This window comes from Chionomys nivalis, chromosome 10, assembly GCF_950005125.1.
Source record: "Chionomys nivalis chromosome 10, mChiNiv1.1, whole genome shotgun sequence".
Taxonomy (NCBI): domain Eukaryota; kingdom Metazoa; phylum Chordata; class Mammalia; order Rodentia; family Cricetidae; genus Chionomys; species Chionomys nivalis.
Genome location: NC_080095.1, coordinates 73,189,875 through 73,207,782, shown reverse-complemented (window position 1 = coordinate 73,207,782; position 17,908 = coordinate 73,189,875). Strand labels below are relative to the sequence as shown.

Below are 17,908 nucleotides of genomic sequence, written 5' to 3'. Positions count from 1 at the left end.
AAATAGGAAGTTCATACCCTTTGATTACCAGCTTCCAATTTTCCCACCCGCTCCAGCTTCTAGCAGTTACCTTTCTGCACTATTTTTGTTTAACTGGTTTAGATTCCATATATAATCATAAATTATTCTTTCTGCATTTGGTTTACTTCATATAGCATAATGACCTTTGATTTGCTATGCTGCAGATAGGACTTTCTTCTTTTGTAAGACTGTGTAATAATACTTCATTATATGCCAGTCACCATTACCTGCTCCTCTGTCATTCGTTTCCCTGTCTTGATTCACAAAGAGTGCTTCAGTGAACACAGGGGGACTCAAACATCTTCAGGATGCTAATTTAATTCCAGGAAAGCTGGAAATAAAAATTTAAATGTCAAAACAATCCCGAGAAGAAATGTGAGGAAGAAACAGAAATGAATATTTATTTTTAGAGATAGCCTCATGCATCCCACCCAACCTCATCATATAGATGAGATTGACCTTTACCTCTGATCCTCCAGCCTCCACTTCTCTAGTGCTGGCATAATAGCTCTGTGCTACTGAAGTTCTGAATGCTATGAATGAATATTCATAGACACCACTGTTTTCGAGCTGCCTAAATGACTCATCAGCCAAAGGCGTTTGCCACCAAGCTGATGACCTGAGTTTAATTCCCAGAGCTTACATGGTGGAAAGAGAGAACCAATTTCCACAACTTGTTCTCTGACCTGTGAACATGTGACATATTGTGTGCCATGTTGTGTGCATACCTGAACACAAACACACACACACACACACACACACACATACATTTTTTTTTAATTAAGCTTTAACAATGTAGATACCCTTTGTTTAAAATTATTTTGCTATGGTTCTGCTTTCTGAAAACTTCTATTATTCAAGACTAAATTCTTCATTTCTGTGATGTCATAATCATTTTTTTAGATATGATTTCATGTATCCTAAGCTAGCCTTGTATCCTAGAGTGGCCTAGAGCTTGCTGCATCTCTGAGGACGACCTTGGGCTCCTGACCGCTGAGCTCTGGATAGCAGGAGTGTGCTGCCACACCTGCTTTGCTGCACTGCTGGGGTCACATGTTGAGCATCATGAATATGGGACAAACACTCTCCCCGCTGAGTCCCAGCCCCAGATTCCAGATTTTTTTTTATAAGAAATTGATTGGTGTGTACTAGGCTCTGGCTGGTGATAGTTCACACACAGGCCTATGTAACTCCTTCTCTTGATTATTTGCTTGTTGTTGTCTACTTACGAAGAAATCTGGGAAAATTAAAATTGTTTCTTTGTAATTCAGTAATCACTTTGCCCTCTGCTATTCCTTTTGCTTACCATAAAACATGCATTGTGATTCAGTTATATTTCACAGGCCAAGTATGTTATTTAACTTCTTTAGTATGCCTTTCAAATTTTTTAATTCCTATTAATTTCATTTGTTCTTAGACAATACCATCCATGTATGCAATACACACCTCTCTACCATCCCTCTATAGCCCAAATTCCTCCCCACAGACTTCATTTTGATCCCAGGAAATACCACTCCTTTACACAGCACTTAACACAGACCTTCTAAATTATATCACATTTCAGAATTTAACTTTAAAGTCTGATGAAGCCTCTCAGTGCTTTCTGATTTCATAGCCCATGTAAATTCTCTGGGGTGGCGAAGGCGTCTGATCATTTTAGCTTCTGTAGTTCTCACTTTTAGTTGAGGCTGTTGGGGTGGCCTGACAGAATTAGCCTGGAGATACTCAAATAACACTTCTACTTACTTCACGTGTGTTTTTTACTCCATTGTAAGCAAATGGGAGCATCATGTAGCTCCTTTAATTTGGAGTTTTAGAAACCAGTTCCTCTGTTGTATGCTCTTTAGAAAATGCTGTGTAACCAACGCCAGGCAAGACTGTCACTCTCTGGGATGTAGTAGGTCAGCTACTTCCCGCTCCTTCTATTGCTTCTCAGCCTCCAGCAGAGCATAGTTGGCCACCCCGTTTGTCCTTGTTCTTCCTACGTGCCCTCACTACTCACCATCCCCTAAAACATGGGTTTCTCAGCTCTTCAGATTCTCAGTCTGTTGACTCAAGACAGGTCAGAAGTCACTACTCTAGAGAATATTCTCTCTCCTCCCAACACACATGCTTTGGAGACCTTCACTGAGAAGCTAAATAAAATGTAAAAGTTGCCTGATGGTACCTAAATATCTCTAAGCACTCTAATGACTTCTGTACTCAGAACTCTTCATTAATCCCCAATATCCATCAGTAAATGAAGACAGTTATATTTACTGGGACTGGATCTAATGAGAAGCAGTTTGCATTACTTAGAAACCATGTACTAGAATTCATAATTTTAATAGCATATACCATTATTTATGGTTATTATACTATTTTAGTAACTGAGAGAATCTTTCTATAACAAAAAGTGAAGATGCATGAACTCTACATTTTTTATAATAAATTCTAGTATTTTATTTGCACAACTTCAGATTATTTGACCTTTCAGTCAGTGTGTATGGTGCTGCAATATGATTGTTTGTGTGTTTTGTTTGTTTTGTTTTCTGTTGTGTATTTAGTTCGAGCAGTAAACCCCAGGATCAGCAATCTCTCTGCCGCAGCCGCTGAGACGTATGCCAATATCAGTTGGGAATATGAGGGACCAGAGCATGTGAAGTTTTATGTTGAATATGGTGTAGCAGGCAGTAAGACATGATTTATTACCCTGCTTTCAATTTGGGGGACACATTTTAGGAGACTAAGAATAATGTTTAAGATTTACCATGGGCCACATTGAAAAATAACCTGATCCTACCAAGAGAATCAGCATCCTTAGAATAAAGTCATAGTGAACTGCAAGCCTCTATTTCATATATAAATAGAAATACTCTGTTACTAATAAGGTCAGAAGCTCACTGCATGTTATTTTTTCATATCAGAGCACTTTACATTGGTTCTGTAAATATAACATGTAGACAAAACTAATAACATTTAAATACACATAAGACAACTTTTTTTTTCAAACTGGAATTTCTAGCAGTAGAAATCAAACTGAAAGGAAAGAATTCGTTTTACCCAAATTAACCCAGCAAAATTTTATAGTAAGTGGAAGAAAATTAAAACTGTAGACGCATCTGTTTTGTCTTGCTGTCTTATGTATTCCTGAGTCAGCTCTGTTTGCATATAGCCACATATCCTGGAAGGTGCAGGCAGGCTGAGGTTCCAGTGACTCATGAGAACCCACCCCTCTCTCAGTGCAGTGGGCTCTGCATGTCACAGGCTGAACGGCCAATGAATGCTTACACAAACATCTGACGAAATGCTCGATGCTATTCAACTTCCTGTTCAGGCTTTTATCGGGCAAATATATGTTTTTGCAAACAACCATCCCTTCGGAAAAATCAATACTTGGGAAATGTTGAATCTGTAACTTGGATATAAAAGGCATTTAAATTTATCAAAAGATTCATCTTACGAATCTTTATAAACATTTCTCATAGTTCCCTATAGCTACTTAATTTGTAATAGTTCTTAATGCAAACATCTTGGGAGAAACTCAGCCATTTTGTGGGACAAGAGCAGATGAGGCAGCATTCTTTGTATCAAGAGTGTTAATGGCCATGATGGGAATCTGGGCATTTGTCTGCACACTAGGTGTCCAGTAGGTTTCCCTTTGAGGGTATTTTCACTTAGCTCCTCATTTTCAGTGATTTATTTGACACAATTAGATCTTTAATAATCTAAGATGATACATTTAATCACACTAGGGGTTTTAATCTTTACTTAAGAGACAGTTTTCCTTTCGTGAAGAATTAAGTAACTTCTGGTCCTTGAATGTTCAAATTTGTTTTTTGTTTGTTTGTTTTTGTTTTTGCAAAATTTTCATAGGCAAAGAAGAATGGAGGAAGGAACTTGTAAATGGTTCTCGAAGCTTCTTTGGGTTAAAGGGTCTCATGCCAGGAACAGCATACAAAGTTCGAGTTGGTGCTGAGGGGGACTCTGGTTTTGTGAGTTCAGAGGATGTGTTTGAGACAGGTCCAGGTGAGGCACACACCACCCCAGTTCTGGCTCATGCTCAGGAGTAGAAGACAACAGAAACTCTAGTCAGAGGCTCGTGCGGGTGGAGCTCGCAGGGCTGTGGATGTCATCTGTGGGGCCCTGTTGGGTTGGGAATTTGCATTTTAATTTTGTTTGGCTTCTTTCATTAAATGAATTACAAAATTGGGAAGATCCCCTTTCAACTCCCTTATTGACCAAAACCATTTAAAAGACTGAAGTGTAATTTTCACTTACATTATTTAGATAATTCAATTTTTAATAATTTCCATATTTAAAATTCCCCTGAATTAAATTGATACTAATGTCTGAAATACTTTTTAGGTTGGAATTATATCTAAGAGAGTAAGAATTCTTTATATCACAATGGATTATAACCCAGCAGAACCCTCCAACTTGGCTAGATGGCCAATACAGTGTTATTAAGTTTATACAAAAGAAATTCTGTAAATCTGATATTGTATTTTATTGCAAAAGTTGCCTGTTTATATGTGTTTTAGTTTTGTTAATACTATTCAGAGTTTGCTAGGATAAAAGCAAAGTTTTAAAAATATTATAAAATGTAAATAAAATAATATTTATTATTTATTTATATATTTAAATAATATTTATTATTTATTTACATATTTAAATAATATTTATTATTTAAATATTTACTGCCAGTATAGAAAATAATCTCTGCTTTCTCAGATTGAAGCAGGAGCCATTTGGTGTGTGTTCATCCTATGGTTCATACATCCATCTTCTGCTGAGTCATGCCACACATTCTTGAGGAGATGTTACATACCTACGCCTATGGGAACCAAAGACAAGATGGAGTATCTAGTTGAATTAACAAAGCATGGCTTTTAAAGTAATTTCTTATCATTTAAAAATACTCACCCAGGAAAAGTTTTTAAAAGAGAAAGAAACCAAACTTGGTACTAAATAATTTACCAAATAAGTCTTTCTAAAGATACATCTGCTAAAGTCAGCATGTTTTAAGAAAATTCCTGTTATTCGGTTCCTTCTATTTCCTATCCATTTACATACATAGTTTAGGAAAGGAATTAATTCTAAAAGGGGGCTTCTGAATAACTCGGTTCTGCAAGACTTTGCTTTTTGTTACTGGTGACTATTAATTTCAGAATACGAGAAGCTAGACTAGGAATAAAATACAGAATTTAGTCAGCCTACTGCAAGACACACAAGTGCTTTTCTCAATTCCATTCCCGTAGCATCTCCCTAAAGTGAGAACTGTGAGTGCCCACTTGCACCATGTGCCAGTCTTCAGTGACAGCTGCAGCACAGTAGCTGGGACGAGAAGTTTGACCTTCCAGTCCCAGAGAGAGGTCCCAGTCGCAGCCACTGTACAAAGTTGCAGACGCATGCCTCTAAAGGACCAGGTTGTCTCAGAAACAATGGCTTCAATGAGCCTTCATACTTCTTTATTGTGCTTTTCTAAACCTCTAAGACCTGCATGTCTTCCCAAAGTACTGATAAATTGGATTCACTTTCAAAATTAGCTCACATCATGTTTGTCCTTTTGCAAGACCAAAGATGTCTCCTTTAAAAAAAATATTTTCCTCATTGGGAGATGTTTACCCTCCCAGTGGCAAGTGCTAGTTTTATTCAAGATGAGTGAGTGGAACGAGAGGGACACAGGACATTACCGTAAGCCACTGATAGTGTTAGGATGACGCAAGACCCAGTTCTTGTCACCTTTCACCTACTCACTGACAACTAAAAAGAGCAGTTTTGATTAAGTTCTAGTAATGGTCCAAAATAACAAATCCCGTTCTCCCAAGGGGCGGTGCTCTGTCCTTAGGGCCATAAAATGTACTCCATGTAAACACTTTATCTGCTGCTCTGACTGCCTCCCTGCACTAGGCTGATTCCTCAAAGCCTAGGTCATCAACATTCAATAGGGAAGCAAACCATTTGGCTAAGTCTCGACTCTGTGCCCGTGTGCTGCCTTCCAGGAACCTCAGCTCAACTTTTCCTGCAGAGTTCTCGGTACACGGCAGTATCTCCACCTTTGAAGTCTGTGACTAGGATACCACTGCCTGTGCCAGGCAGCACACACTGAGACAGAAGGCAGCAGAACCATGGGGAGGCTGGTGCTCTGCTCTGTTCCTGCCCCATCTCTCCCTAAATCACCCTTCTGTCCTCCCTCACACGTTACCCCTCAGTTGTGGAGGCTCTCCACAACTGAGATATTTAAGATATTTAACGTTAAGATATTTAACGTATTTAAGATAGATACGTTCTTGGGCCCAATTCTTTTCTGATGACTCTTAAGGCTCTTTTCAAGTTCTTTCTTTCCATTTCTGACTGTTTCAACTGGACAGGAGATTTGTGAATTCTTCATAAATAGTAATCATATGTCTTACTCTATGATTTGGAGGAACAAGGAACACTTTCCTCAGAGATATCCCACCTTGCAGCACAGGTTATGCATGTCAACAAGCCAAATAGGAACAGCAAACTGTTCTGAAACTTCTAGGCATCAAGGCAAGCCTCCTCACTTCTCTGCCTTATCTTGTATTCACATACTCCTTATATTTTAGTTTATCATCTTAACAATAATTCAAGGATATGTTTTAACTATAGAAATTCCAGATGAAAAGAAAATCTACTTTCGCTTTCCAACTAATGCCCACCAATGTCAGTCGCCTTTCCCTTTGCTGTGACCTGACAGGATATAACTAGGAAGGAAGGATTTATTTTGGTCAGTGGTTAAGAGTCCAGTTTATCAAGGTGGTGACAGTATGCGGATGGGAGTAGCAAGTGGCTGTTGCAACAGGGCCTGAGGCTGCTTGCTCACAACTTGGCAGACCAGAATGCAGACAGTTAGAGTTGGAGGACGAGGCAATAAAACTCCAAGACCTATCTTTGCTGACCCACACTTCCTTCAGCAAAATTTTACCTCCCAAAGATTTGAAAACCTCCCAAAAGAGCAACAGCAGCTGGGGACCACGTGTTCAAACACTTGGGCCTATGAGAGTCACTTCACAGTCAAACCCTTTGTTCCAAGAAGGAAAATGCCCTAGGTTTCACCTGTGTCTGTCTGTTTCTGTCTATGTATGTATGTATGAATGTATGAATGAATGTATACACCTGCTCACTTGTTATTATTGACTAGTCTTAAGTAATAGATCGGAAAAATGCCAAGCACTCTTTTCTTTGATATAAAAGCAAAAATTCAAAGTTAACATGAAAATCTTTGGCCAGCTATCCAGGGAGCAGCCAGTTTTGCACAGCTACTCAGCAGTAGCTGCTGGGAAGCGGGTCAGTTGTGAAAGCCTCCATTTGTGGAAGGCAGTGTCAGCGCTAACTCTCGAGCATCTCACATTTTTATTCCATCAGTCTTATTTGGTTTAATGAAAGATATAAATGCTAAAACTATTTATAACAATGCCATAATTCATTAAACATTCCATAATCAAGGGCTCCCATGATTAGAATAACTTTCGTCATGTGGTTTGGGAGTCAGTTTTGAATAAAAGTATGCAGAGATATTGTACAAATTGCCAAGACTATTTTTCCAAAGAGAATTTAATGAATTTTTCAAATAATTTACCTGTTCTGAAATGGATTGTCCTAAAGCAGTTTATTATATATTCATACATTTCTGGATTTGGTGTCTGGGCATGTTTTCAGGAATGCATTGTATCAGGACAGTTAAAGATCTTAGTAGCATGCTCACTAACTGAAGCTAGACAGGACAGACAGACATTAGGTCCCTTTCAACTCTTGGGGCATCTCTTGTTCTCACCCTCTCTGGCTTTGGGATTATCATAATGCCCATCTCAGAGGACTTTTGTGAGGATTAAAAGAGATCTCACCTTAAGTACAGTACTTAGCACAGAAGAGTGGTCCAAGTTGTTAGCTGTTGTTATCATCATCAGTACCACCACTGCTACCACCACCATCATCATCACCACTGATACCACCATCAGCATCCCCGCAGCCACCACCATCATCATCACCACTGCCATCTTCATTCCCACCATTGACATCATCATCAGTACCACCACTGCCATCACCACCACCACCACATCATCACTACTACCACCACTGTGACATGTGTATGAAAGCCAGAGCTGTCTGTACTCAAGTTCTACATGTGCCTGGTTACAATACAGCTCAAAAATCCTCTGAATAATGAGACACAGAGGGACCGTTTGAAAAAGGCTTTTGGCCTTCAGTTTATGTTCCAAATAATATATTTCTATTTCGATCGCATTTCTTAAACATATCTCCAGACATTGCTTTACATTTCATTTCACACTTGATTTCAACCATCACCCCGCCCCACCTGTGGCAAAAATGACACAATGTGATGCTACTTTCAGTGCCCATGGGAAACCTGGGTTGTGCTTATTTCTGCATCCAGAGACCATGTACATCTAATCCAATGGTGAAACTTTTTCAGAAGAAACTCAGATTAAAGGCACACTATAGGCATATGTATGGATGCAGAAGAAGAAAGCCTTTTATGTTGTTTATGGTTAAAAAGAAAAGGCAAAGGTCTTTAATAAAGGATTCGTGCAAACATTTAAACCCATCTTCGTGGGTGTGTCTGAATAGCCACTGATGTCCATTGTGGCTGACACTTTTTCATAAGACCTGAACTGTTCTTATGGGCTTTTTGCATACTATGAGTAGCTAAATAAAAAGTTTCACATCATTTACTCAGACAGAATAGAGATAAAGAATTGTATGTATATAAATGAGTATTTTCTCTTCAAACTGTTCATTTATTCCAATAATAGTTCTATTGATCAAATATATTTTGAGGTTCTTTGGATAATAGAGCCCAGACAATAACAAACACTAATATTTTGAGAATAGATTTGATATTCTCAGGATTTCCATTCAGAATGGAGGTGTTGTGTAAAATAACTATTCTAGTGTTCATTGGTGGCTAGGTTTCTTGCATGAGCCCTTTTCTTTTCTCTCTCTCTGTTTTTTTTTTTTTTTTTTTTTTTTTTTTTTTTTTTTTTTAAGATTTCCAAACACTGAAAAAAGAGCTTCATCCTTTCATTGACATTTTAGTCTTCCATGAAGGTAGTTTCTTTTGAAGAGAAAATATTCCATTAGATGTATGCATTCTCTTTTGTTTAAAATTCAATTTTATATTCCTTTCATACATCATATCCACTTTATAGCCCCAAATAATAGATTTTAATTGATTTGAGAATGCAGTTCTACTGACAGTGAGGAGCTGCAGTAAGTGTGAACCTAGTGTTTATCAGGGTGCAGCAGCATTTAATCTCATTAACATCGGGATTTCTCTAGTTCAATGTTTACATAATGAAGGCTTTTCAAAGTTAAGTTTGTAATTTCTGTATGATGATTGACAGATTCCAATTTGGAATCCTGTGAAAAGTACATAGAGGCTCATATACTGTGGCAATTGTTTTTTAATGAAGAGACCAGCATGGAACTGACTTGGCATTAACCCATTTCTACTGCTGCCATTGGTTTGTTTTGTAGCGATGGCAAGCCGGCAAGTGGATATTGCGACCCAGGGCTGGTTCATAGGTCTAATGTGTGCCGTCGCCCTCCTCATCTTAATTTTGCTGATCGTTTGCTTCGTCAGAAGAAACAAGGGTGGTAAATATCCAGGTAAGAAGGATTCAAAATGCTTTCTAATGCTGCTGATTTATCTGCTAAGCTGAAAAGAATAACGGAGATAGGAAAAGACACAGCATATCTTCTTAGAGCCATACGATGAATTTCTTGGTCAAACCATTTTATATTTATATTGTGGAGACTATCACAGGTCCTAGGGTGCATGGAGAAATATGTCAGTTAGTTTTCCAATGAAGCCTTTTTCCATAGGACCCAAAAGGTTATAAACACTGAAGTAGGACCTAAAATCACTTTACAGGAGAAGAAGGGGACAGTGTGTACAATTTTCAGAATACAAGAACAAGTGTGACATTGCATTATGGTCCCTGCAAGGTTGATGAATTCCTGTCTTCTTGACTTGACCATTTCATCCTCTGATTAAAAACATTAATTTTTTTTTTTTTTTTTTTTTTTGGTTTTTCGAGACAGGGTTTCTCTGTGGTTTTGGAGCCTGTCCTGGAACTAGCTCTTGTAGACCAGGCTGGTCTCGAACTCACAGAGATCCACCTGCCTCTGCCTCCCAAGTGCTGGGATTAAAGGCGTGCGCCACCACCGCCCGGCAACATTAATTTTTTAAAACACTACATAAGAGCATGTTTACAAAAATGTTTGTTACCAGCAATATGCTCATAAATAGACTGGAAAATATAGAAGAACCTTGAGAAACTTAAAAATCATTTCTTCATTGGGGAAAAAGACTGAAGTATCTCGATATGTACATTAATCTAGTAAATATCAAAGCCTACTCAAGGCCACATCAGAAGCATGTCTGCATGGTATCTACGTATGTAGAGATTATCCTTCTTCCACGTCTCAGTTCGCCCCTGCAAATACTAAATAAGGAAGTTCAGGATCAATGGGTAATGCTGTCACTTCAAACTTTTCAGTTAAAGAGAAGGAGGATGCTCATGCAGACCCTGAAATCCAGCCCATGAAGGAAGATGATGGAACATTTGGAGAGTACAGGTGAGCCCTTGTTCCTTCTGGCCCTGCTTTCCCTGCCCCACTAGGCACTACTCTCAGACACTCGCTGAGTTCTGAGAGCAGAATTGAATGACTAGCAGGCCCTGCCTGGCAGTTATTAATTTAGAAAAAAAGTCCATGTCAATATATCCTCATTCTTGATAAAAATATTGTCACTAAAAGCTTGTCATTAAAACAAGGGCATCCTTGTAAAAAAATATTTCCGTTGTCGTCATATCTTTAGGATCGGAATATTATCTTTTCCAGAGGCGTGAGCTGTGCTGTTCAGTCTAGGATTCTCACTGTGTTGCAGTGAGAACATGAAGAATCCTGCACAGCTTACAGTGTGAGGGAAACATGCATCTATAAAACCAACGTTAGCAGGACTACCCTCTGCTTCTGTTTGACTTTAGTTTTGAGACTGAATCTCATTATGTGGTTCAGGCTAACCTGGGATTCAGTACGTAGGCCAGGCTGGCTCCAGACTCACAACCCCACTACCTCAGTCTTGTAGGTGCTTCAAGGGAGAGAGAAAGTGGAGGCAAATGGGTAAATGTGTGTGCTGGGGACCAAATCCAGAGCTTTGCATAGACTAGGCGAGTGCTCTACTTCTGAACTACATACCCGCCCCTAAGACTTTTTAATCTCAGATTTATAAAAGCCTTTTCTTAAATAATACACATCTCCCTGACCTTTAGTCCATAAAATAGGCTATTTTAGAAGCTGCTAATTATCAAGAACTGTCACAGCCATTCATGGAGAACATTAACTCAATGAATGCCAATTCTGCAATCTTAATTTAACTTCATATTAAGAAAAGCATCTAGCACAACCTGTCTACCTTCTTTTAATTCTCTTTACACGAAACTATTCTTGCCTTGATACTTTATGTCTTTCACAGAGAGCAATGATTACTTTAGACATCATTAAAAACAGAGTAAGTTTTATCATGTATTTAATGCCCTGAAATAACTCTATTTATGGAATACCTTTTATAACTTAGTTTTTGATGACATAAAATATAATCTTCTAATATACATGAAGCTCATGTTGTGGCTATTTTGATAGAAGAAAATACTTTTGGGTGAAATAAAAGATTCACTATTGTGATTTCCAAGGCACCTTTGTAGAGAGATATTTGCATCAGGTACTACCTGCCTCTGTATCTCATTTTTTGGTATTCCCTTATCAGTATTATTCATAATACTGACATATTATTGTCATATGTTGGCCAATGCCAACATAAGAAATGTAAAGTGGATTCAGAAAATTCATGTATTTCAGTGTGAGTTTTCATCGCAGTATCCATGCAGGTGTGAGCTTGTTGGGCCTCAGCACCTACGCTGCCCCTCTCCTCAACAGAAGGAGCCGAGGCTTTCTCAAAGCTCTCACAATTTCTGTAGTTCAAAATACCCTAACAGTGTCTTGCAAGGGTTATGGTGATGCCAGGTATTGGGTGTGGAACCAGAAGGGTTTGCAAACCTAAGACAGGACCCACCCACTATGACCAGTTTTCCATAGTGTACGAGAGCAGCCCCCAGTGTGCATAGCCCTCGACAGCTGGGTCTCACTCTGTAAGAGTAAAATCTTCCCGGGCGTAACTCACTTTTCGACCTGTTTCTCCCACGCACAGGTGAGCTGGCACTAATTAAAGGACCTCCTTGTACAGTTTATGTGACTATGACCTCATACAGGCTATGCACACCATTCCCTTGTTTATTGATATGAAGCTACATCTTCAACACAGAAAAAATACATTTGCATGAATTAGAAATAAGCCATTGTCATGCATTTTTCATGTTCTGGTGGATTCATATTCTTATCATGCGTAAGCAAATGTGGCAATGTACTGCTCATTTCAAAGCCCTCAAAATATCGGTTTGATATTATATTGATGTGAAGCCAAGATCTGGGACAATGTGACTTTGGGTGACTAGGCTAACCTTTATTTAAGTAAGGGTTGTGGCTTATGAACTAGCTTGGAATCAAGAGGCTATTAATTTTTCTTTCAACTTAGCCATTGCCTCTGATTCCTTTATGATACCTAATTTATATCCTTCTCAATTTTCATCATGTAGACAAAATTTCTAGCATCCGAACATCTTCAGAGGTTTCTTTCTGGTGTGTGCTACCAGCATGGTTCTGTTTTCGGAGCAGTACATAGCAAGTGTCTGGCTCGTATCTTCATAGTCATGACTAGATTTACATCTACCAGCTCTCATTTCTTTGTCTCAGCATTAATTCATACGTGTGCTGTGTCTGTGAAGCGTTTTCAGATGGCTGTCTTTGGCTTCTGCCAAAGTTTCTCAGGATATAGAGACTTTCCGTTTGGGCCTTTGAATAGAAGCCCAATAGACATGAAGACAAAAACTCTTGTCGCTCATGTAGTGACATTAATCCTGGAGAAGCCAAAGGAAATAAAGTTCTGATGGATGTCTTCAACTCAAAGCACAACTCGGAGGTGTGATTTTGAATGAATTTTCAAGTTCGTGAATCATTCATGTGAAATTGCATCTCCTAGATTCTTGGCCATTGTTGTGGATGTGACCTCGGCCTTAGGCACTCAGATATTTCCTCAGGTTTATTTCCTTTGGTTCTTCCCATTTAGGCCCTTTCAATCTAAGAGTCATAATTAATGAAAATGGTTCCAACTATTTATGGAGAATTATTTGTTGTAATGGTACATTTGAGTTTTATTCTTTTCCCTAAATCACCCGGGTCCTTTCTCTACTTTGCACCTGCTAGAAGTTTCGAGCTCTGTATTTCTTATCGAATCTTAATCTCCAGAATTCTGAAAAAGAACTATAACGCTAGTCTCATGCTGACACACAATTAGTACTATTGTCAAAATGTAAATTAATTCCATTTGTGTTTCACACATTCTCTAGCCTGAGGATGGAACAATTCTACCTCATTGGCTCCAAACCAGAGAAAATGTTGTAGTGCAAAGAGGGATGGAACTCCCATAATGGCCAAATCTGATTTTTTTCCATGTACTGTATCCCCATACCCTCACTCCAACACCCATCCCTAAGCAGCTACCCTCTCTCAGAAGCCTGCAGCTTTCTTTGTTTGTCTCTTTAATTATACAGACAGTAGGATCTGCATCCTTACTAGCATATAGAAAAATCAAAGAAACAGTGCAGCCAACAATGTAAGTATTTCCTTATTCTTTAGATGCATTCTCTCTAAAAACAAGAGTGAGCCTAGGCTGTAAACCGTATATGCCTGTGCTGTGTGATTTTGCTATGGGAATCTTGCCATTCCTGTGACCACAGCCCTGATGCCAGCTTGCTAACTCTTTCTCAAAGTCTGGCTGATACAGACCGTGCTGTTTCGCTTGTTACATACTTCAAGCTTATCGTGCTCACAAATATGAACTGGATGTAAGAAAATAATGATGAACTTTGAAAGCGTGCCAGCACAAGGTTTGAATGCATGGATGTCAATAACACCGTTGTGTAATTTGATCATAATAGGATGGTTGCTGCAAGAAAATCATATGTAATTATCAGACTTATTTACGGTTGCTGGTTTTTATTTTGGTAAACATTTCATGGATGCGAACCAAGCACCACAGGGAAAGAAATGAATGAACTCCCTAAAATATATTCTCAGTATGAAAGAATAAAAAATATAAGCCAATGCTTTGTCTGCTACTATAACATTAAGAAAGAATGAAAAAAAATTGTTAGAATTCTAAAGCATATCTGAAATATTCTTAGTCTCTTCTATTGTAATTTTAACATAAATTTACCCAATGGATGTTTCTAGAGTGCATACTATAGATCTTAGAAAAATTGAGCACAATAGAATTTGGCCCCTCATTGGGAGTTGATAATCTAGTGATGGATATAGAGAACTACCAGCAACTTGATGGGTGTGTGAACTGTTATTGCTTTTTCTCATCGTATTGCTTGATACTCCTGGGTAATTTTTATTAGTAGTGCTGAAAACAGCCAAATGTGGTAGCCCATGTCTGTATTCCTAGCACTTGGGCAGCAAGGCCAGGAATATGAGAAGTTCAAAGTCATCTTCAGCTACATAGCAAGGTTGAGAGTGTTAGGCCAGCCTGGACTACATAGGACCCTGTCTCCAACAACATAAAGAAGGGAGAGGATGAGTAAAAGGAAGAGAGAGAGAAGGAAGAAGAGACAAGACCATCCTTGCCATTATTTATGATTCCAAGCAGAACAGTTCGGCAATGGCCATCAAGGATTCTGTTCACTACAGTTTTCACATAGGCATCCTTAACAAGATTAATAGAAACGCTTTCCCTTTCTAGGGTATTAAAGTTTTCTTCATGAATGAGTGTTGAACTCTGTCATATTCTTTAGCCTAAATCTACTGTGATGATAATGGTTTTACTTTGTTTCTACAAAAGTAAAAATGTTAAATTTCATAAATTATACTTTCATTCTAAGTCAAACTTGCATTCCTAAACTTGATCCAACTTGGATATGCTATTTTATCTCTTCAGTGGTTGGCTACATTTGACTTGTTATAAGTTCAGGTCTCCTTGTCTAAGTTCATCAGTTGCATTTGCCTATAGCTTGACTTTTTGTGGCATTTTTGTTGGTTTTACATATCATTGTCATCAGAAAGTCTCACAACATTATTACAGAGTGGTGCTTCTGACATGGACAAGCTTTAACAAGTGCAAGTCAAACTTTGGATCTTTTTCTGAGCATGCTTTGCAGCACAGTGAACGGGAGTAATGCCAAACTTCTGGTTTCTTCCAGACATCCTTATGCCATCATCTTTCTTGTTGCTCCATAACCAATCCATCAGGAAGTCCTCCTTTCTCTAATTTCCAAAATATGACCACAATATGAGCACTCTGTATAAACTTCTTCAACCTTCCACCCTGGTCCAAACTAGAGTCATCTCTCTCCCGAATGATGGAAACAATCTCACGACTCTACTGCAGAGCTTTGCAGACTCACCCTTTTCAAGAGCCCCTGGCCAATGTTCTAGATTTTGTAGCCCACATAGTCTTACCTGCAATTCTACTGATGTAGCAGAAAGGGAGCCATGAGCATCAGCAGTAAAGAAGTCACACGTGGGTGTGGCTCCAGTTTGCAGGAGTTTACCAACTCCTTTTCTCAAGGGCAGGCTACTGTCAACATTGGATGACAGAGTTCATGCTTTTGGAGTAGTATGGGTCAGACTGCATTTCTCACCCATGGAAACACCCCCAGTGCCTCCATCTCTTAAACAGAGGCTTGTCAGTGTCCATGGAACCCTGGTCTACACCTCCTACCTCCAACTACTCTCTTTCTCCCTCACTCATAGAACATGCCAGGCCGCCCTGCTACAGATCATCTGTGCTGCTTGATGCTTTTGCCATAATTGATCTTGCTCTAGTCATCTACATGGCCAACTTAGCTCTTAGACCCTTGATCAGATGGTGCTTTTGAACAAGACCTTCCCTGCATAGCTTCTGTCAGCCCCGCCTCCTCTTCCCTTCTGTCTCTTTACTCAACTCTAGATTCTCTGCAGTACTGATCATTTGGCATAATGAATTTTCCTTACCATGTTGGTTATTAACTACACTTTACCACACTGGTTATAAGGTCAGCATTTTAGTCTGTGTTGCTTGTTTCTATATGCCCAAAGCCAGAATGACATCTGCTTTAGAGTAGGTACTTAGTGAATGTTAGATGAAGGGAAGACAGGATCAAAGAAATGACATAATGAGCATCTTCCTATAATGTATTCCTGAGGCTGTTATTTCCAATAAGTAGAGTAATAAGTGGAACTCAGTTGGCAAAATGCTGCTTGTCACTGAACTCTTTAGGGGCATACACATTAGAGGTATTCAAGTAAAGTACAGAAGTTCACAGCTAAATCTCAAAGATGTCATGTAAGCTGCTTCTATAATAAGTTGGGTTTTGTGGGTGTTATGTCCTCGGAAATGCTCCCCTCAACAGGCCACTTCAATGATCTCTGATGTCACCAAGTTGTGCAGATTGTTCAGATGGCAGTGTGTACTTGTGTATTAGCTGAACAGGTCATTTTTGATAGCACATGAAAGTTTGACATATTTTTCTTGGAGAGAAAAGTAAGAGATTGCTAGCAGAAGGTATTGCCAAAGGAAACAGACTTATTTATTTTTAAATCTTGGAGCTTGACTAGGAAAAAAAAGAATCAGTCTTGCTAACAATGATCTTAGCACCAATTTTTGTTAAAACACTGAAGTTACAGTGACCCCTTTGTTCATCAAGTACATCAGGACTCTTAGACAAGTAAGAGCCTATTTCACACAGTTTTTGGCTATTTTTTTCCCAAATGTTACTTGTTAAGGAGTCAGTCACTGTACCTATGTATATGACCCTATTAGTGGATGATCTTAAATTCAGTGACATATGTGGCCATGCTGGTGGACATTCTTAAACACAATACACACTTTTGCTTTCAGAAGTTGTGCTTAAGGGTTCAGCAAAGAAATAAGCAAAATAATAAAAGGCTCCCATAATGCTTTGCCGAAGTACAAACCTTGGACCCTGTAGTGTGTGCATAGCACAGAGGAGATGTGAGAAACTGGTTAATCAGAAGATAGGACATATTTGTTTTTGTGAGTTTGGAAGCACTCACCCCCTTTAGTGTTTGGGAGCATGCTGCTTACAGTTCAAGTATAGTGCTTTTAACGTACAGTGTTTATCTTTCCAAATTAATAAAGCTTTACCAATTGACCAAAAATTCTTCAGAAAAAATATTGTGAGCTATCCATATAAGGACTGTGCTTTCCTTCTTAGGCTGTTCTCATTTGTTTCCTCTGCCTCCTTTTAATGGATTTCTAGGTCTTTTGAAAGGTAAGGCTGAAGTTCACGAATCTGGCCTGCACTCAATAACAAAATTATTTGAACTTCAGAATTTTGCTTCTCCTTCTGGCTTAGGAAAAAAAAAATCCATGTTTCACATGTAACCAAAATCATGTTCCATTTGCATCCAAGGAATCAGAGATGTTCTACAATTTAACACACTAACTGGCCACTGTCCTGAGCTCTGCCCTGCTCCTCTGAATTGAAACAGTGATGGGTTTCTGTTGTATTTAAACCTCCCCTTTTTAATGCTTGTGATTGCTCCTGGATTGCCTTCCAATCAGGCATAGGAATCTCTCATTTAAATTAGCACGCACAATCGAAAAGCCATCTTCTCCGCTGCAGACCATGATCCAACCATCTCTGTGCCTGATCTCCATCTCAGTAGAGCCCTCGCCTCTGGAGTGCACCTGGCAGTTAGATTTGGCCGCAGTAGCTCAGGACTCCATATGCTTTTT

General features: G+C 38.9%; 1 protein-coding gene across 24 annotated transcripts in view; it reads left to right on the top strand.

Annotated features, from left to right (window-relative positions):
- Positions 1–17,908, top strand: part of Nrcam (neuronal cell adhesion molecule) — a 253,726-nt gene that overhangs the window by 228,783 nt on the left and 7,035 nt on the right. For 14 of the 24 annotated variants that reach the window (XM_057782692.1, XM_057782690.1, XM_057782688.1 and 11 more), the window contains 2 exons: positions 9,526–9,657; positions 10,551–10,629. In XM_057782692.1, coding sequence (XP_057638675.1) covers positions 9,526–9,657; positions 10,551–10,629 — 211 coding nt within the window. Of the gene's footprint in view, positions 1–2,567; positions 2,694–3,876; positions 4,030–9,525; positions 9,658–10,550; positions 10,630–17,908 lie in introns of all 24 variants that reach the window. The other 10 variants (XM_057782676.1, XM_057782674.1, XM_057782673.1 and 7 more) reach the window with 1 other exon arrangement.